The sequence below is a fragment of the Crocodylus siamensis genome, chromosome 1, assembly GCF_052110815.1.
Source record: "Crocodylus siamensis isolate JL-2025a chromosome 1, ASM5211081v1, whole genome shotgun sequence".
NCBI lineage: Eukaryota > Metazoa > Chordata > Crocodylia > Crocodylidae > Crocodylus > Crocodylus siamensis.
Genome location: NC_143395.1, coordinates 211229034 through 211249767, shown reverse-complemented (window position 1 = coordinate 211249767; position 20734 = coordinate 211229034). Strand labels below are relative to the sequence as shown.

At 46.1% G+C, this 20734-nt stretch overlaps 2 protein-coding genes across 2 annotated transcripts in view; one reads left to right on the top strand and one right to left on the bottom strand.

The window, feature by feature from the left end:
* The window catches only part of TOMM70 (translocase of outer mitochondrial membrane 70), a 34905-nt gene extending 33754 nt beyond the window's left edge, over nucleotides 1-1151 (bottom strand). The window contains exon 1 of the mRNA XM_090055731.1: nucleotides 797-1151. Within this exon, the coding sequence (XP_089911857.1) occupies nucleotides 797-1081 (285 nt within the window). The 5' untranslated portion in view covers nucleotides 1082-1151. The remainder of the gene's footprint in view (nucleotides 1-796) is intronic.
* LNP1 (leukemia NUP98 fusion partner 1) lies at nucleotides 1145-20220 on the top strand. The gene is made up of 4 exons (XM_090055761.1): nucleotides 1145-1198; nucleotides 6402-6621; nucleotides 14164-14424; nucleotides 19838-20220. Exons 2-4 carry the CDS (start codon nucleotides 6472-6474, stop codon nucleotides 19982-19984), a joined length of 558 nt encoding a protein of 185 aa, XP_089911887.1. The 5' UTR covers nucleotides 1145-1198; nucleotides 6402-6471; the 3' UTR covers nucleotides 19985-20220.
* Nucleotides 20221-20734: the final 514 nt, after the last annotated feature.

Sequence of the window (20734 nt, the reverse complement as noted above, 5' to 3'; positions counted from 1 at the left end):
ACTGTGATGTGCTCATTGGTAATGGGGCCTTTTTAGCCCCCATTCCTTAGCAGTTGGTATGTATACACCTGTGTGCACATCTGACTGCATGGCCCAGTGTACATAAACCCCTATATACAGTGCACATACATGCATATGCAGGATCGTGGAACCACAGAGAAATCAGGCTGGAAGGGACCTCCAGAAGTCATCTAGTCCAACCCTGTGCCTGAGGGCAGGATCATCCCTATCCAAACCACCCTGTACAAAACCACTGTCTAACCTCTTAGCAAGGCTGCTGTCAACCCTGACACAAACCAGACATAACACCCTAACCTGTCACAGGTAAAGTATGGGGACCTCAGCAGGCAACATCCTCTGTCAAATACAGATTCAAGATATCCTAGGGAAAAGGACCACGACCTGATACAGAAGGCAAAGCCCCCAACCCCCAGGCCATACTTATCTGACCACAGGGTATAATTCTTTTCTGAACCTGGCAACTGGCCTGACACTGAGCAGAGGCAAGACCCTCAAGCCAGGAACCTTCAAGTCCCAACAGAAGCCCCGGTGCCCCACAGTCAGTCCCGGCCTCAGCTGCAGCTCACACCAATGCCCGGAGGGGAGCCAAGCGCACATCATGGGAAATGCCCAGAGCAGACCACAGTGCCTGGCTCACCCTGGCCATGGCCGCCTCTTCTCCAACACCTCCAGCAGCAGCTCCTTGGAGCCCGCCGTCCCGCTGCCCCACGCGGGCCCCTCCCCTCTCTGCCCCGCTGGGCAGCACCAGGGACCTCGACACCCGGTCGCCCCTCACCATCTCGTCGTGGCCGGGCCCGTCGGGCTGGAGGCCGCCGGGCCCCGGGCTGGCCCTGCCCTCCGGCGTCTTTCTCTCGCTGGGGCCCTTCCCGCCGCCGCCACGAGCTGCCCGCCGCCGCCGCCCCCACAGGTAGAGCGCGCCCGCGCCCAGCACCAGCGGCGCCCCCAGCGCCAGGGCCAGCTGCCAGCGCGGTAGCCCCGCCGGGCCCGGGCCCGCGCCCGTTCCGGGCCCACCTCCCCCGGCCGCCACCGCTGCGGCCTCCACGGGCTTCGAGGCGGCCATAACCCGCGCTGCGCTCACACCGCCCGCCGGCAGAGAGAGAGAGAGAAGGGTCAGCGGAAACGCGGCGCATGCCGGGAGCGGGGACAGAGGGAGCACTTCCGGCCGGCGGAGGACACGGTGGGTCTCGCCCCGCCCCCCTGCATCGGGGCTCGGCGGGCGCTGCCACCTGCTGGTAGAGGGGTGTGGCGGCACGGAATTCTCCCCCTACAGGACATGGTACCGCCCACTTAGTGGGCTGAGTGGGTTCCAGCAAGGCAGTCAAGGGTCCTGGGGTAGATGGCGTCTTGGGTTGTGCACCAGTGATTTAAAATGATACAACCTTAAGTACCACCGCAGATTTTTGTCATATTAAATAATTATAATAAATCTGTTAACCTGTATCACTGACAGGTTGTCTGCATCCCACTGGTGGTACCCATACCACAGAGTGGGAACTGCTGCCTTCCACCCCGGGAGGCGGACAGGAGGGGGCTCCCCAGCCTGGGGGTGCACAGCAGGAGGGTGCCCGTGCCCCCTTGCCAGAGGTGGGAACAGAACAGCAGTGCTCAGTCCAAACATGTCCAGAGCCATGCAGAAGGCCCCTGGCACTTAGAGACTGATTCTGAAATTTGTTGTCACACCTGGGTTGGACTAGGTGATCTCCTGGGGTCCCTTCCAACCTTCCTTTTGTACGATTCTGTGAGAGGACAGTATTTCTTAGTGGGGTAATAGCTTTTATTGCCCCCACCTTGTATCTGGGCCTGTATGCTCATGCCATGGGATAGAGGTAAACATGCTACACCATGCAAGCCATTCTGCTTTGGGTTTCATGTGGGATTTTTTTTTTAAGGAATACTTGGGTCTTCTTATTATTTGCCTTTGGACTCATGAAAATTCATGGCAGCTATTCCCGAGCCCTCCTTTTGCAAGCTTCCACAACCTGAAGAGTGGCCCATCAATCAGGGAAGAAATCTTTGTAGGAACTAATCCTTATTTTAAATTGGGTCACCTAGTGCTATTTTCTCTCTTCATTAGGAGGAGCTTAAACCATTAGTAGGTAATTCATGGGCATCTGCTTTTTACCCCTGCAGGAGAATGATCATTTCTAGAAATGAAGGCTTTTTTTCTGCTTCTTTACAGTCAGTTTTAGGTCTTTTTTCAACAGGACAATATTTTTGTTATTACCAAGAGCATGAATTTAAAGCAATGTGGTATAATCCTCTCATTCTGGTCTAAGTATCTACAAGGTAGATTACGCCTTTATCACTGTAGTGGTAAATGTACAACCTTTATGAGTACTAAGTAAATGCTTAGGTTGTCTTTAAGGACATTTAATTCTTAATTTCTATTAGGCTGGAAAATCTAGCACCTAGCTGTGCTCAGGGAAATCACTTTGAAATAAAATAAAAAAGGTCCTAACAGCTAATTAGTTTCAGCCAATTCCTATCTCCAGGCACCTGGAAAGTTTAACACTACAGTTATATTTTGGCATGGCTCACTCCCCTGAGAAAGATGACTGGCATTGGCTTTTCAGAAGCACTCGCCTGAAATGACAAGTTTGTTGCTGAAGCTCTTGATTCCCCTTGTTTGACTGAACTACTCAAAAGCAGAAGAAAATGGGGTTTGGTTGTAAAAGTCATTTTTTTCTGGAAACCTCAGTGGAGGGTAAGAAGCTTTTTTTTTTTTTGTTGTTGAGGGGAAGAAAGAGGAGGAAGAGATGTAGGAAACTGGCTTGCCTGCAGTCTTTATTGGAGGGAAGGGAGAAGTTGCTAGTGATAAAGCTGCTGTGATAGGTGCATTTGACAGTGCTGCCATCAATGTTCCCTGCTGCTATATAGTTTCCCCACTCACTGCACACAAAATGTTTTTTTTTAAACCAAATTGCAATTACTTTCTGAAATAACTTCATATATAGCCACAGAAAACAGCTGTGTAGGACATCCGTGATGCTCCATCTAAGTGAAGTAGCACCCTTTGAAGCAAAAGCTTCAGCAATCAGCTGAGTGGCCTGTCCTTCATTCAGCAACTTGCAGTAAATTATATGGGATGTGGACCATCCCAAATGAATGACGACTATGAATGATCTGAGTTCAACTGTATTTTATCAGTTGATCTACAATTTCTTGAATGATTCTTGTATCATTCTTTCCAAGAAACATAATGCCAAAGATATCAGAACATTAAGGTTGCAGAGAGAATCCCTCAAAAGTCAAGTAATACCAGAATAAGAGTTGTCCGAACCACCTTAACTCTGACCCGCATTCCTATCTGTTAGGACCCTCATGGACCTGCATTTCCCTCCATGTCTTTTCCCCTTATTTCACTGCAGCAACCACCGTTTCTTTTCACCTATAGTTTCACAGTTGGTAGGGTCAGAAGGGACCTGAGCAGATCATCAAGTCTGCCCCCTGCCATGGACAGGAAAGAATGCTGGGGTCAAACAGCCCCAACAAGGTGTCCCTCTAGCCTCCTTTTGAAGACCCCCAGGGTAGAAGCCAGCACCACTTCCCTTGGAAGTTGGCTCCAGATCCTAGCTGCCCTGACTGAAGTAGTGCCTTCTGATATCTAGCCCGAGTCTACTCTCCATCAACTTATGGCCATTATTCCTTGTTACTTCCAGTAGTGCTGGGGGGGGGGGGGGAAGAAAGACTCTCCCATTGCCTGCTCGTTTCCCTTGGGTAGTTTATAGATGGCCACCAGACCCCCTCTCAGCCTCCCTTTTTCTCCTTGCCTGTGAAACTGTTGGTCAGTCTAGGGGATGGGAAGAATGACCCTAAAGGTACAGTGTCTTTAGGGCAACTTTTATCAAACTCAGACCTCCAGTTCATGAGATCTTACAATTTCATTTTTTAATGGATGCCAAGTCCCATCATTTGTGGGCAAAAAAGCATGGCAGCATGTGTAATGACTCTGGGATGCTTCGTACCCATGGCCATGACCACTGTGTGTTAGATACCCACAGTATTCTGTACACCCCAGGGGTCAATATTCCCTGATGGTTATGTTTTGAATTTTCCTGGTCCTCTGTCGCCCTGTTCATTTTCTAGACATTAACACCAGCCCAAAGAAAATGTAAAACACTACCAAAACAGAATGGCAGCTGTATTTGAATCTCACTTTGCCCTCAGTTTGTGCTGAGGTAAAGAGCTATGCAAGGTGACAGAGCTTCAGGATCCTAGTATCCAGAAGTTACCTGATGTCATCTGGGAAGGCAGAACCTGCCTTCAAACCCTCCCATTACTAGCCCATGTACACTTTTGCAGGACTTTCCTATACACCCTGTGGCAGGATGGTCCCTAGGGGTGCTGTGACCTCCCCTAGCACCCTACCTACCTGTGCCAACTCGGGTCTTGAATGCACCCTCTCTCGCCCACCACATCTTTGATCTTATTATTAATGGGAGGCTGCCTTCCTGCCCACTGTGGTACGGTGCTCACCTTACGATGCCAGGACTCTACTTGATGCCCTATACTCCCCCTCTCCTGGGGCCTGCTCCAATATCCACACCCTCCCCTGGGGCCTTTCCTAAGTTCACCCTCTCCTGGACCTTACTCACTATCCGTGCCCCCTCCCAGGGCACCCCAACCGGGCTTCTCACTAAGTTCACCCCCTCCCAGGGCCTGCTCAATGTGCGCACCGTACTCCCGTGCGCTCGCCCCCTCCCGGGGCTTCTCCTGCACAGACAGTGCCCCACTGAGGTCTGTGCCTCTCACCCACACTCAGGCCTCCCAAGGTTGGGGTTCAGGCAGCCTTAGCCTTACCTGGTCCCCAGACCCGCCTTCTCAGACCTACACCCCACTGGGGCTCATCCCAATATCACCCCACTGGGCTGGGGTCAGGATACCCCACTAAACACAGCACCCCTGTGGCACTAGGAACACCCCCACCTTACTGGGGAGCTCCTAATGAGGCCTCCTCCACCCCTACAGCCTCACCCAGTCATCCAGTCTTAACAATAACCCAAAACCAAAATCCCCCTCTCCTGGGTTACAACACAACTTCCACGCACCACAGAAAACTCCCTCCCTCCGGGGTTCCAACATCAGTTCCAGGCAAAACCTGGCTCACACTCTCACATATTGCCTTATCAGGGTCTCCTCCACCCAGTACTGCCAAGCAGCTGCTCTCCAGCCACCAGGCTTCTCTAATGTTCTGCTCAGCTTGCTCACCCAGAGCTCCCTCCTTCTCTCAGACTGCCAGCAGGGAAAACTGACCCCTAGCCTCAGCCTGCTCTGCTTATAAAGGCCAGGCCCTGCCCCCTGGCAGTCAGCTGACCCAATCAGTTGTCATGGCAACTGGCACCTGCTGCCCTGGTGAGTGGCAGCTAAGCCCCTCTTTCAACTACTCAGGACTACTATTCCTACTATCAGTAGCAGGCACCCTAGTGTCCTGCTACACCTAGCTACTATTATTCCTACTATCAGTAGCAGGCGCCCTACACACCCTTTTATTTATCCTGTTGTACATTTGACCAAAACAAATATGTATGCCAATGAATGGTAGTCAATATTTAGAGGCAGCTTTCTCTGTTCCCAAGTAGACTTGCATTGGGGTGTTAGACTGACCCTTCCAAAGAAGACAAAACTCACTGCAGAGCAGAGGTGCCAAACATAGCCCTTGTCCTGAGTCCATGTCATTCAGAATGGAGAATGCCTGACCACACTTTGTACTATATAGGCATGGGCCTCATTTATCCAGAGCAGAACAGATGAAATTGGGACTCTATTTGTCCTGGGGCCTTCAACCCATTGCACATGTAAGCAGGGGTGGGCCTACTCTGTTCCTGCTTGTGGGAGATTAAATGGCATTGGTGAAAGACAACTTAATGGGGATGAATGTTGCCTGACTCAGCTTATCTTAATGGAAGATAAGAAGGGTTCTCAGGAGGGTCTTGTTCCCTCTCAGGCACAGCATATTTTTAATAGCAGAAGGAAAACCAGATCCAATAGGTTTTTGTCTTTTTCCTCCATAGAGTCAGTTAAGCCTCAATGGACAGCTGTGCTAATTTCTGACCATTATCAATATGTTCATTTTGCTTGTCTAAATTACAAATCTACTACAAATAGAATGTGCACCTTCCAGGCATGTTACAGTGGGCAACTCTCCATCGTTATTGACAGTTGGTGCACTCAGTGGCAATGAATATGAATTAGGCAACACATTTCCTTTGCCATCCCCTAGGCTGTGTCACACTGGGCATCTCTGTAATGGAAAGATTAAAAGGAACCTTGTTTAAAATAGATTACAAAGGATCGGTTTGTATATATAGACAGTGCCTAGGGGTGGGGGGTGGTTTCTGGGTGGTGTGTGAAATGACAGCACCTTTCCCTCTTGTTGACAGAACAGACTGTATCTCTAGGCTCAGTAGTGCTGTCTGAGTGGGAGAGTCCCCAAGTCCGGAGTACCTGTACATGGAATATGAAGAGGATGATGATGTTTCCTTTGCAAAATGGATGAGCAGTTACTGGGGCCACAGCTTAATTGATGAGCATGAGAAAGAGGGCAGAGGCTTTCGGAAACGCCAGTCCCAAGTGTTTAGTGAGAGGAGAGCTTCCCTTCCGGTAAGAGCTTAATTACAGAAAGGCAGGGAAGGCTGGAGGAAGGTAAGTGCTTCATCAAGGGATACTGTGGTGATAATGACTATGGTACATGCTGCTGAGTACTTCCCATCTGCGATGCTGAAAGTGAAAAGTGCTTGGCCACTCTCAGGAGCAAGCCTTTCCTATGTATTTAAGAAAAGAAAACCAGGAAATCCTTAGGTGGGAAACCACAGAACTGCGAACATAATGGTGCTGCCAGTGTAATTACATGGCACACACCTATTATATTATCACAACGTAAACATGTTATCAGTGGAAAGCCCTGATTCTGCAAAGACTTGAACATCCAGGGTAACTTTACACATGTGAGCTGCCCCATTGTCTTCAAAGATGCTGCTGACATGGGTAACAGTTACATGGATGTAAACATCTGGGCTTCATTTTGCTGCTCTTCTGAATCAGTCAAAGCAGGCAAAGCCTGTTCTGCTTGGCACCAGGATTGCAAAGGTCTCTTCTGGTCTTTGTAGATCTCTGAAACAGAAGATATTAGCTATAACAACTCTGATTACCACATTGCGAAGGGAATCTAGCTACTTTTGCTGTCAGTTTTCTGCATCTGTATCTACCTGCTTTTTTTCCCCTATCTGAGCTAAACTGCTGGAACTTTTTTCCTGGCACATGTTGCACTCTGAGGTTATTTGCTGCTGGATCGCATCTGATTTAACTAAACATTCCACTTGGTGGTGTTCAGGTGACAGGTTGAAACCAGGTTAATTTATTTTCAGTTACTTTTACACATTGGGGCGTAGACCCTAGGCTGATGATTCAGTTCTCAGGGATGTCGGAAACAGAGTGTTTCCATGCAATCCTTGGTTTAGCATGAGATATTTTAGTACAACAGGAAGCTGGTTGGGTTTGTTGCCTCTGAGTTTTGTCTATCTCAGAATTATATATCTGCTAAACCATATATGTGTACGTGTGTGTGTACACATACACACACAAGTCCTATAACAGGAATGCAGAAAAACTTGTGCTTACATTTACTTCTGCTCAGGAAAGTGCTCAAGCCTTGGTTTAATGATATGAGGGTGCTGAAATCCTTTATTTCACTGAATAGTGATGCTTTCCTGAATCGGGTGTCCTATGGCTGCTACCTGGCCTATCTTAGATTCTAGAGAGGAAGGAGTAGGATTTATTTTCTAGGGACCCTCATTCTAGTCAATGAGAGTTTTGCTATTAAATTAAATGGGACTAGTACCTGGTTTTTATATTAGTGATCTTGAACAAATATAATGTATTTACTCAAATCCAAGATGAGATAATTTTACCACACAACACGGAGAGAAAAGTCCCCATCTTGGAACTGAATACAAAACAAGTGGCGGGGGGGAGCAGGCAGCTGCTGCAACTCTGACTCTAGTCCTGACTGGGGTTGGAGTTGGAGCCACAGCTACTGCCCCCTCCACCCACCTCATGCCACTCCTGCCCTCCGCTGCCTCTGCCCTGTGTCACCTCTGTTCCCCTGCCTCCCTGCTGCCACTTCTGTGTCCCACGTGCTCCCTCTGCCCTCTCCCCACCATTCCCCCTCCATCAAGGCTCTGGCCCCAGTATAGCCTGAGGCACAGAGCACATGCTAGTTGTGCCTCCCCCAGCCAAGTGGGAGGGGGCAAGTTGTGGGGCAGTAGGCACTGAGCAACAGGGAGGAGTTGGCAGGAAGGAGCAGGTAGCATGGAAAGCAGGCACTGCAGTGGCAGGCACCAGAGGGTAAAGGCAGGGGGGCAGACAGTGGGGAAGGCCATGGCCAGGGGATGCAGGTGCCAGGGGGGCAAGCACTGCAGGAGGGCAGGCATTGGGGGCAGCAGGTGGCAAGGAGGGTGTTGTATTCACAGGGCATACAATGTGAATTAAAAATAAGCCAGAATGTTATCAGGGGATAAGGCACGCCGCATTTGTTGGAACATAAAACATAAAACATGCAACATGAAAAGAATAAAGAACAATAAGATTATATGCTTCACTCATTCTCATGCATACTCATTCATTCATTCATTTATACAAAGAAACACACACACAGAAGTTAGACAGTCCTGCAAAGGTTAAGGTGTTACCAAGTTTCAAAGTTGCTCAGGTCAGTCTGGTGGCCAGCCAGGCTGATCAAGAGAGTTGGAGTCAGGTCTTGCTGGATGCGCCCAAAACCCCTTCTTGCAGGTGGAAGAGACCTAAAGCCTTGTCTTTGTGTTCATTTTTTATAGTAATAGCTGTTCATAGAGCCTATGGATTCTGCTGAGTCAGATGTGAAGGTGTCCTTCTTGTCCTGTTGGTAGGCTGGGATTGGTAGTTCATGATCTTCTGGCTTTGTGGTCTGCAATCTTCAGGGGCCATCACTTGCAGTCTTCAGCCATCAGGATGGAGCATGATTTAGTGTTTGATAATCCTTTACTGCTGATTCTAGTTTGCTGCAGCTCTTAACCGTCAAACCAGAGAGGCTATTTTCACCTGCTGCAAGAGGCCTGTCTTTCTGTGTCACTGGCACACATGTACATCATTTAGTCTTTCATTACTTCTTTCCATATAAACCAGACATATTTATGTACACCGGACATACCACTACAAGGGCAAGTGGTTTATTTCTCCTAGACTGTTTCCGTTATCCAGGCTAGCTCATTTATAACTAGTTCAACTAGCTCTACACTACGCCATGGTCTGCAGTGTAGACAGTACCAGTGTCTCAGAAGGGAGAAATTTGTTTGTTGCCACAATAAAAAAATTGCTAGTAGAATTTTCTGACTGAGAAACCTCTCAGCAATTAACAGGGTTGAAAACTGTAGCTTCTGAGGCTGACTTGCCTCTAGAACTTGCTGCGAGTACCAACACTAATAATGTCTTATCTAAGAATCTTCTCCTTCAATGAGTTCTTCAGCCCAAATCCCAGAGCTGAGCATCAGGATTTGGAGTTCAGAATCTGGGTCCCTCTGCTCTAAAACAGGGGAAACCAGAATCCTGAAGCCAACAGGTACAAATTGGTGGGGGCTTGAAAATCAAGACTTAGGTACAAGTTTTGGTAGTTCTGGTCCCACTCTGGCCTTGATGGCAAATTACATTTCAAAATGTGCCCAAATTGTGTCCTTGTAAAGACTGAGGCCAGGTCTTTTGCTGTCATCACTATGTCTGTGAAAGAAGTTTCATTCCTGATTGATACAGCTGGGCTACCAGAGGTGTAGGTGCAATTTTACAGGAAAAACCTTGGTCCCTATATGAATTATTTAGCTTGGTAGGGCTGGAGTAAGTTCGACCAGCAACCATACAGTTTTGCTGTGCTGTGCTGCATGTGCTGTAACATTGTGTGGCCATTGCAAGTACCAGCATATCAGTGTCACCATATTGGCAAAATACTCCTAGGGTGGACTGGTCCACATTTCAAGTCTGATAAGTGATCCAGATAAGTTTTATGAAGACTTGAGTTGTGCAAAGCATGTTTTTGCATGGCTCTGCAACAGGTCTCAGCTCAAATTTTCAGAGGCATGAGGCATCTGTGCCTAGGCAATTTTACAACATGACTTCCTCTGCTAGTTGCTATAAGAAGGTTAATACTAATAGCCATTTGTCACTTTACAATTTTAAAATACTTTACAAGTATTAAATCTGTGGATCCAGACTGGGAGGACCCCTACAGTTCAGATCTGGCCCTGTGCCCAGAGTGAGTTTGATACCCCTGACTTAGTGAGTCACTTTGCAAAGCTGGAAACAGAAGCCAGGTTCTCAGTACATCCTTAGAGTGCTGAGCCGTGTTCCCAGAGTAAAATTTGTAGCTATACCCTTTTCCAAAAAGTCAAAGTTGTATATGTTGGCACCTGTGTCAGACATTTGCCCATCCTTGTGAGCCAACAGGATATGTAATGACTGCCATTGGAAGTCTAAGACACCTGTTTTCAAAATCTTCCTGCCCCCAGTGAATTTTGATATCCTTTTAAAGTTTCTGAGGTTGGGAACTGTGACTTTTCTTTACAAGTTGTCTATTCCATGGCCCTCTGTTATAAAGTACCATCCAGTTCAGGACAATTTCTTTCTGCCCAAACATTCAGTACTTGCGCCCGATATGCACAGAGATAATCAGCCCCTTCCTTCAGTGCCGGACATAAATGTGTTCTGCTGCAGGCACATGCAAATTGTAAAATTTCAACTCTTCAGATTTTCTGAGTATAAAAATGGAGTCTCACGGAAAGCAAGGAGAGTGTCCACTTTCAAGAAGACACTAATATTAAGATACTAAAACAGAGGTGAGCATTTGCTTATGAAAGCTTATGCATCTTTGAATAAGCTAGTCTGCAAGGTGTAACTCTTCTCTGGCTTCTGCCTAACTTGCTGTGGTGGGTTTGAAAATAAAACAACATAGGTGCTGGAGTAAAAGTGAGCAGTGTCTGTTAAAGTTAATGGTACTTTATTTAAGAGGCAAAACCAATTACGTCAGACCGAATGCTTGCCTGTCACGCCAGAAGGACTCTAGGCTCAAAAAACTTCCTTCAGGCAAAGAATGGCTGGTTCTTAAAAGGAAATAAAGGAATAGAGATATATTATGTGGATTCTGAATGTCTAACACTCTGTGGTTTAAGTGCTCCAAATGTATCCTGTTTATATAGCCTTAACAAACAATGAACAATAATGCTGGTACACTGAAGAGCAGTTCTGTCATTGGGAGCTAAGGGAGCTCAGTGTCTCAGAGCCCCAGGTCTAAAGGTAGAAACAACAATCATTTTATACAACAAAGATTAGTAACATATAAGAAAATACTGTTTTATATTCTGGGATATGCTGTCAGCACAAAGTCTGCTGCAACGGAGTAGAAACGGAAATGGTTAGCCTGATTCTCAGTTACACAAAGATCCCTCACACTGCTCTGACGCAGAAGGGACCTAAAGTGGGCAGAAACAAATAGTTTCCCTAACTACTGCAGAGGTGACTGAAAGCCCTTTTTCCAGACGTGTTTTCTGCTGTGGCATAAAGCTCTGGTGTGGACACGTCAGGGCAGAGGTCAGAGTGCACTGCACTAAGGCTATCCTAAGCTTCCTGCAGAGCACAGCATAAATAACAGTGAACCTGAGTCTATAATGCTGGGACCCAGCAGTCCCTTTGGCACCAGAATTATAGATTACCACAACTAAAAAACAGGCAAAAAGCTGTTTGGACTATCTCCAAGAACAATGCTTCTCAACTGTCCTGGATCTGCTTCATTGTTGGGATTACATTTTATTACTCTCAGTTCTCTGAAGAGTCAATTTTAAATAAAGGAATAATAATGCATTGTGCTGGTAAAAAGCCATAAAACATACATGCATGGGCAGTTGTGTTAAGACTTATGTCCTATACAGATTACAGTCACAGGGGATGGGGGTGGATAATGATTACGCTGGTGAGCAGAGCTGACATTCTATCTTAGAAAGATCTTAGTGTGCACACACATTGTAGGAGGACCCCTAATCACAATAAGAGATTGGTTGGCTCTAAGTGTATAAGCTGTACTACATTCCACTGAACCACAGAATCACAGAAAAGTAGCCCTGGAAGGGACATCTGGAGGTCATTTAGTCCAACCCCCTGTTTGAGACAGGGTCATCCCTAGTCAAACCATTTCATACACATTGTTGTCTAAGCTTTTACTAAAACTACACCCTAAAACATTCAATCATCTCACATAACCACAAGGCATAGCACCCTAACAGGTGAAGCGGGGGACAGCAGCAGCCAGAGTCCTGCTGTTGCAAGGGTTATTAAAATATGCTCAGGAGAACGAAGGAAGAGGATGCTACACACTGAGGCAGAGACATATTTAGGATGGAGACCTGTTAGCTAACTAGAACAGGGGTCAGCAGCCTGCAGCCCGCAGGCCAGATCCAGCTGTGGAACTATGGGATCTAGCCTGTGGATGTGGGGCTTCGGCAGCAGTCAGCAGCAAGGAGCTTTGGCTGTGGGTGCTCTCCCCATGCTGCCATGAGGATGTGTGCTGGTTCTGGGTGTTCTCCTCCTGCCACTGCAAAGATGAGTGGCAGCAGCTGGGTCCTAACACCCTCTGACCCAGGGTGGGTCATTCTAGCCCACAACCAGAAAAGGTTGCCTACCTCTGAACTAAAGTATTATTACCAGGCCTAGTGTGTGCATCTCAGTCTGTCTCTTTCTTCAGAGTTTTTTTAATAATTGCATAGTGTGAATGTAAATTAAAAAAAAAGAAATGTAGAATATTTGCATATATTACAAAGGAAAAAAGGCAAACTATAATCTCAGATTTTGCTTGTCCTCCTGTTGCTGAAATCTCCCAAGAACAGATTCCAGATTATTTTTTTTGGCAATAATTGATACATACACCCTTTTCTGTAAAGACAGGAAGCTTGGATTTTCAGGAAATAATATATGTTGACACTATTAAATCTACATGGAAGCTGAATTTTTGTTTAGCTTTCCATGGCATATGTACTTTCCCCCAAGCATAATCTGATTACTTTGATGCTTTTTTAAACCATAATACAATATGACCTCACAGTAAATACAGCCATATTGATCTGTTTGAAACTACATTTCTAAGTAAAAATAGTTTGAAAAAATCATTACAGCTTCTCTCAGAGGGAGTTATAATGTACTTACTGAAGTAAGATGAATTTGGAATGAGGGCTGAGACTGACCAAAACCAAATACCCTCAGATCCATAATAAAAATTTGCAAAAAGGACAAAGATTTGGAGAATTTTACTGCAAAAAATGGATTTGAAGACATTTGCAGGTAACAGAATGCTATATACAGAAAGTCTTGAATACACCAATCAAAAACACTGTTGTAATAAGTCAAATAATAGAAGATTCCATTATGGCTCCAAGAGACAGAGTGTTGCAAGAGCTGGAAGCAGCAGCAGATCACCTGATCGGCATTAGCTAGGCATTGTAGCCCAATGGGCCACCTAGATTCCTGTGACCCTTTGGCATTATTTTATCAGGCTTCTGATGGGAAACAACGGATGCAGGCTATATTTCTAAGAGGTACAAATCACACAAAATATCAAAAGCAGTTCCTGGATGCTGCAGATTCTGAGCATGTATGAAAATCAAGTTCCTAATGTCTGTGTGGACTATGGGGTTTGGGAAATCTGAGCTCTCCAGGTGTTCACTAGAGCACAGCTAGGGACCTACTCAAATTGCAAAATTCGGGGAGGAAACTTACTAAAAATAAAATGTTGGCTCCCCAGTGGGAACCAGCAGTCCTCATGACTGCTGCAGCCTTGCAGCACAGCCCTCTGCGGGAGAAGTGTGTGTGTAGCGGGGGGTGCCAACAGAATGGGAGCCAGCAAGGTGTCTGCTGCCCCCCCTTGCTGATTGACTAAGGGGGCTGCCTGTTTTGTGGCCCTGCCCCCCTCTTGGACTAAGAGACAAATTCTGCTTTTGTTTCCTGGAAGGTCCTGCTGACAACATGATTCCCGGGCAGCTAGGCTAGGTCCTTTCTCCTGCAGTAGTGTTTAATGTAGAGAATGGTGTGTATGTTCTGCTTATATGTAACACTGAAGCATGACATATTCAATTGCAGGCCAAGCTTTCATCTATCCACATGACGAGACTTCGTGAGTCAACAAAAGCCCCATCCTCAAGTCACCTGAGAGGCTGCAAGAAAGTACAAGAAGACCAAGATATGAAATACCATTGTCATGTGAAGGAATGCAGAATGCCTTCCACAGAAGGCCCCTGCCCTGAGACAAGAGAACCACACAGTAGAACAAATTCCATCCAGGAACTTTCAGAATCCTTTAAGAAACAACTGCATTTCAAAAGCAAACGCTCAATTTCTTTGGTAGGTAGCAATCATGAATAGATGCTTAGACCATTATCTCTCTGACCTTTGTGGGAATGCATGGAATGAATGGTAGTCTTGTAAACTATGTTATCTTTCCCATTGCTACTGACCTGTTTAATGGTCAAATGTATTGCTAATAAGGTGACCCCCACAGCATAACCATTTTCTATAATTTATTGCCTTTTTTACATGGATGAAATATCTAGTATCAGTAGTTTCTTACTTTCCTCTATATTCTAGTTCTGATTACCAGGATTTTAACACTTATTCTCCTAATACACAGGCTACATTTATAAAATGGAGGAGGAATTATACATAGAACTTGTTTTTATTTTCAGGGTCCTTTACACATAATAGAGGCATACTATCACCTTTAGTTATACAGAGAAGGTTTTATTTATTGCTGTTGCAAGTGACACTGAAGCTTACTAGAACTGAATACAAAGAGGGGAAAATATTTTTATTTTTCCACTTTGTTTACTTTGCATTAGAAAGCAGCAAATTTCAGCTGTGTGTATGGGTCTTTCATAAAGACACTGGGGAGAGAAAAACTTTACTGAAGGAAATGATTGTGAAACCACAACAGCTGTACAGAGACTGAGAATCTGACATGCCTTTAACTCGTTTTTTTGTCCTTTTGATTTTGAGTTGCTGACATCTTTTTATCAATTTATTCTCACAAAATCCCTGTAAGTAAAAGGTAAATATTATTATCCTGATTTTACTGGTATGGGCAACTGAGACAGAGAGGTTAGATAATTTTGCCATAATCAATGAAGAGTTTTGAATCTGAGATGGGGTTAGAGCTCAGATATTCTGCTAGCCAGTCCTGCATGCCTAGAAAAGCCAGAAAAACAGATGGTTATCATACTTTTCCCAAGATATCCGATTCAACAAAGCATTAAGTTCAGTGGGACCACTTACATACTTTTACTTAGGCACCTGCCTAGGTACCTTGCTGAATCCAACCCCAAGAGGGGAGAGCCTGGCTACCCTATCTCTTTCAGAGATGCAAGTTGTTTTAATGGTACTGATTACATTTTCAATCTGCCATCTCTGAGGCTCAGGTCCTCATCTGGCACAAAATGGCATTACTCCACTGAAGTCACTTTCGTTATGCCAATTTACACCAGTTGAGGAGATAATTCCTATTTCATTAAATGCTTGCAAATATCCTTTGATTTGGTGACCTAATAAAAAATAAGGAATGACATATAGAGGAGAAGTGGCTGGCAGTGGGGACAGTAAGGGCTAGATCATGTTGGGCCTCGCCAGGGTAGTTCAGAAAAGAGAGCAGACATGTCTTTCCTTTGGTATGTGCACCTGGTTAGGAACCAGGCACACAATCGCACCCCTTTCACTCCCTGATCACAAGGGCTACACAGAGTCACAGAGTGATGACAGTGCAGCATGTACAACTTGGTAATCTGTTTTTTCCCATCATGAACTGTTAAACTCAAATTTTCTGTCTCTGAGGACCCCATTTGCTCTTCCTCATGTAGCCATTTTTGTTTGTTTATTACTTAGCAGATGTGCCTATAGCTAGGTAGTCTGTCAGTATAAGATATAGTTTGGGTAAATATCCCACATGATTCTCCTTTCCTTCTTTATATCTCTGTGGGACATACCCAGAGTATATGTTAGGTCACTTCTCAGGCAGCAGTGGTGCCAAATGCTCTCAATTCCCATCCAAGTTAGTAGGAGCTGAAGGCATTCAGAACTTTGCCAGGTCAGACATTAGGCTTCACAATGTTGAGAGAGAGAATTTCAGATTTGGAGCTTCAAATTTAGGCAGGACAATTTCCATATCTTTGACTATTGTAAGCACGCTGGAAGTGTAATTCAATAGAGAGAACAAGGAACCCCTTTCTATCTTAGTTTCTGTGCATCTCTTCCTTCTTAAAAGTTGCAGAGATGACATCTAGTAAACTTCAATCTCTGAGTTCAATGAGGTTTTCAGAAGCAACAGAGAACATCATCAAGACACATGATGAACGGTCACATGAGAAAATAGCAAGACTGGGGCTAGATTGAAACAGCAGAACTCTTCCTGCATGGCCTTCAGATAGATGATTTCATAGACATTAGGGCTGGAAGGGACCTCGGAAGATCATGGAGTCCAGCTGCCTACCCAAGGGGCAGGAAGTCAGCTGGGGTCATAGGATCCCAGCAAGATAAGCATCCAAATTTCTCTTGAAAGCATTCAGTGTAGGTGCTTGAACGACCTCTGGTGGCAGGCTATTCCAGACTTTGGGGGCTTGGACAGTAAAGAAATTCTTCCTTATGTCCAGCCTGAAACGGTCTTGCAGGAGTTTGTGACCGTTCAACCTCGTCATCCCTTGGGGCGCTCTGGTGAACAAACGTTCCCCCAGATCCTGGTGGTCACCCCTGATAAACTTATAGGTGGCCATCAGATCACCCCTGAGCCTGCACTTTTCCAGGCTGAAGAGTCCCATGGCTCTCAGCCTGTCATCGTAAGATCTGTTTTCCTGACCTCTGATCATGCGCATGGCTCTCCTCAGGACTCTCTCAAGCTTCTCCACATCCTTTTTGAATTGTGGAGCCCAAAACTGGACGCAGTACTCCAGCTGCGGCCTCACCAAGGCCGAGTACAAGGGGAGAATGACGTCACAGGATTTGCTCGAGAAGCATCTATGGATGCAAGCCAGCGTTTTGGTCGCTTTATTAGCCGCAGCATCGCATTGCAGGCTCATGTTCATCTTGTGGTCAATGATGACCCCCAAGTCTCTTTTCTTCTGTAGTGCTATCCAACGTCGCACTGCCGAGCCTATAAGGATGCTGCAGGTTTTTCCTCCCAAGGTGGAGAACCTTGCATTTTTCAGTGTTAAACACCATCAGGTTCTCGTCTGCCCATTTGCTGAGCTTGTCCAGGTCAGCCTGGATCACCCGCCTATCTTCTGGCGTGGATGCTTTGCCCCAAAGTTTGGTGTCATCGGCGAACTTGGCCAGTCCACTCCTGACTCCAATGTCCACATCATTAATGAAGATGTTGAACAATATGGGTCCCAGGACAGAGGCTTGGGGGACCCCACTGGTCACAGGGCACCATGATAATTGACTTCCATCAACCACCACTCTCTGGGTCCGACCACGGAGCCAATTCCCCAGCCAGTGGATCGTGGTGGACCTGAGGCCGCAGTTGGCCAGTTTTGCCAAGAGGTGATCATGGGATACCAGATCAAAAGCTTTTTTGAAGTCAGAATATATGACATCAATCTCTTCTCCCTTGTCCAGGTGATAGGTCACCTGGTCATAGAAGGAAATGAGATTGGTCAAGCAAGACCTACCTGCAACAGACCTGTGCTGGCTATCCCTCCGGATGTTGGCATCGGCCAGTCCATTAAGTATGGCCGCTTTAATAAATATTTCTGTGACCTTCCCCAAGATAGAAGTCAGGCTGATGGGCCTGTAGTTAGCCTGGTCCACTTTCCTCCCTATCTTGAAGATAGGCACCACATTGGCCTTCTTCCAATCTTCAGACACTATACCAGAGCGCCAGGAGTTCTCAAAGATCTGTGCCAGGGGCTGGGCTATGAAGCTTGCCAGCTCCTTGAGTACCCTGGGGTGTAGATTGTCAGGGCCAGCTGACTTGAATGTGTCGAGCATCTCAAGGTGTTCCTTCACGAGGTTAGCATTGATGGAGGGCAGGGAATCCCCCTCACCCAGGCCTCCCTGTCCCGTAATGGGTAGGGGTGTCCTGTGGGACTGATGAAAGGCCAACGCGAAGTACCCATTTAATAGGTTGGCTTTTTCCTGAGCATCGGTTGTCAGTTGTCCCATCTGGTTTAGCAGGGGTTGCCCTTGCTTTTCCTCCAGCTCCCCACGTATCTAAAAAATGACTTTTTATTGTCCTTGATACTTCTAGCTAGTTGGAGTTCTGTCACAGCCTTGGTTTTCCTGGTTTGCTCCCTGCAGGACTGGAACAGTGCAAAATATTCCTTCTTGGAGGTGAATCCCATCCTCCATCCTTTGTAGGCCTTTCTTTTTAGCTGCAAGAGCTCCGCTAGTTCCCTGGAGAGCCAGGAGGGCTGCTGTGCCCCTTTGCTGCCTTTCCTCCAAGTTGGAATAGCATTAGCTTGTGCATTGAGGATTGCTCCCTTGAGGAGCAACCACTCTTCCTGAACTCCCCTCCCCTTGGAGTTGTGGTCCCTTAGGGCCTCACCGACAAGCCTTCTGAGCTTGTCAAAGTCAGCTTTTCTGAAGTCAAGGACTTCTGTATTGCTGACTGACTTGCTAGTTTTACAGCAGATGGTGAAGTGATCAGCTCGTGGTCACTGTCACCCAACCTCTCATTGACCCATAGACCTCTTGTGTCAGTTAGAGGTCATCCATGCATGAGAGGAAGCTTTGCAACCACTTGGATTTAGCCAAGCGCTCTTCCCATGAGATTTCTAGGTAGTTGAAGTCTCCCATGACAACCATGGACCTGGAGTATGCAGCCTCAGCCTGTTCCTTGGTGAACTCCTGGTCAAGCTCTTGACTTTGGGTGAGAGGTCTGTAGTAGACTCCCACCATCATGTCCCCTGTGCCATGATCCCATCCAATAGGTACAGAACACACCAAGAATATAGAGGAATGTATTTTACAACCTCCTGAGATCTGGGATAGCTTTTCTAAAGGCTCTGAGTTTGAATCAATCATATTAAAGCTGATTTGGCAGATGTAGGTGACCAGTAGGGCTGTGCGAAGCTTCAGTCCCTGATTCGATTCGGCGGAGATTCAGCCTGATTCGGTGGTCGAATCTCTGAATCCGAATCAAATCAGAGGGCCCTTTATTCTCTCCTAATCAAACTGGAACCCTCTAAATTGATTTGGAGAGATTCGGAAAGATTTGGAGATTTACACATAGACACAGCTTTAAATGTTTTTTTCTACATACCTCTAGGTAGCAGGGGCTTGTGAATGGTGTGATGCTGGGGTGCATAGAGTGTCCCACAGAAGCATGGGGGGCTCCTCAGTGGGCTCCCTGGCAGACCCAGAACTGGACTTTAAGTACTTTCAGTCCACTTCTAGGTTCACTGCCAAGCACGTGGTGGGCCCCCCAGCACTCCTGTGAGACGCTCCATCCACCCCAGCATTGCAGTGTTCACAAGCTGTGCCTGCTACCTCAAGGTATGTAGAAAAACTTTTTAAAGCTGTGTCTGTGTCTGGATCACTGATTCTCCAAATCAGCATCGCATCTTCAGGTTCGGATTTGGCCAAATCGAATTAGGAACAGTGATCTGAATCAACAAATTGAATCACTATCTGTGATTTGGGCCGAATCTGAATGGAATAGGGCCTGCTTCGCACACCTCTAGTGAACACTTTTCCATATCTTTTTGCTGATTATGAATTTTCTTGTTATTTGAGGAGTAGTTTCTAACTTTTCTGTATGTTTCTGTTTCAGCCACCTGAGGGCATGATGGAGAGAACAGAAAGAGAAAGACTAGGCATACCCAAGAGCAGGTCTCGCAAGAAAATGGGAGAAAGGATGGAGCCAAAGAGAGGGAAAGAAGAAGAAAACCCACAGGCCTCTGGTGGAAAACACAATTAATGGTCCCCATCACATGCAAGCATTCAGAAGGGCTGTTCTGCCTAAATGGTTACAGTGCATTGGAGTTACTACCTTTTTCATTCTAACTGAAAAGCTTTTGCCATTTTTTTTACTAGAAAGAAGCTAGTTAGTTAAAGCAGACCCTAAGTTTTAAAATAAAATTAACATGATGGAACCACTGAAGTTCTGTTTCTACTGTCCTGCCTTTACATTCACCATTAAAAGTGTGATGCATGTTTCAGAGAGAGTTTGCGAATATATGGATCAAGACCTAAGTGAGCACTGTATGATTTCAGTCAGTTTCAGCATGGCAGCAGGATGGCAGTGCACAAGCTCATTTGGGAGGAGAATACACACAGGTTGTATGCTGTGCTACACCCCATTTCTTTTCAGTGTTATTAAGTGGATATTTTCTTTCTTTAAGAATTCTTTCTTTACAATTTATTGAAGCAACAAAATCAAAGGAATTTAGAGTTTTAACTGAGTACACTGATTGCTTTCTCTAAATCCAGGCCTCATTGACCTGCCATACTACCCCACCTCTTAGTCTCCCTCAGCATTATCCTCTACCTCCCCTCTTCTCTGTCATCTCACATCTCAACCCTTCTCTTCTGACATTCCTCTGACTGCTACCCTCACTGACCACTTCAGTTGTTTCCTCAATGGTTCTCTTGCCAGGTCCCATTTACTGCCTCCCACTGCCAATCACAGTTTGTCTCTTTCTCCTATTTTAATCCTCATTGCCTCACC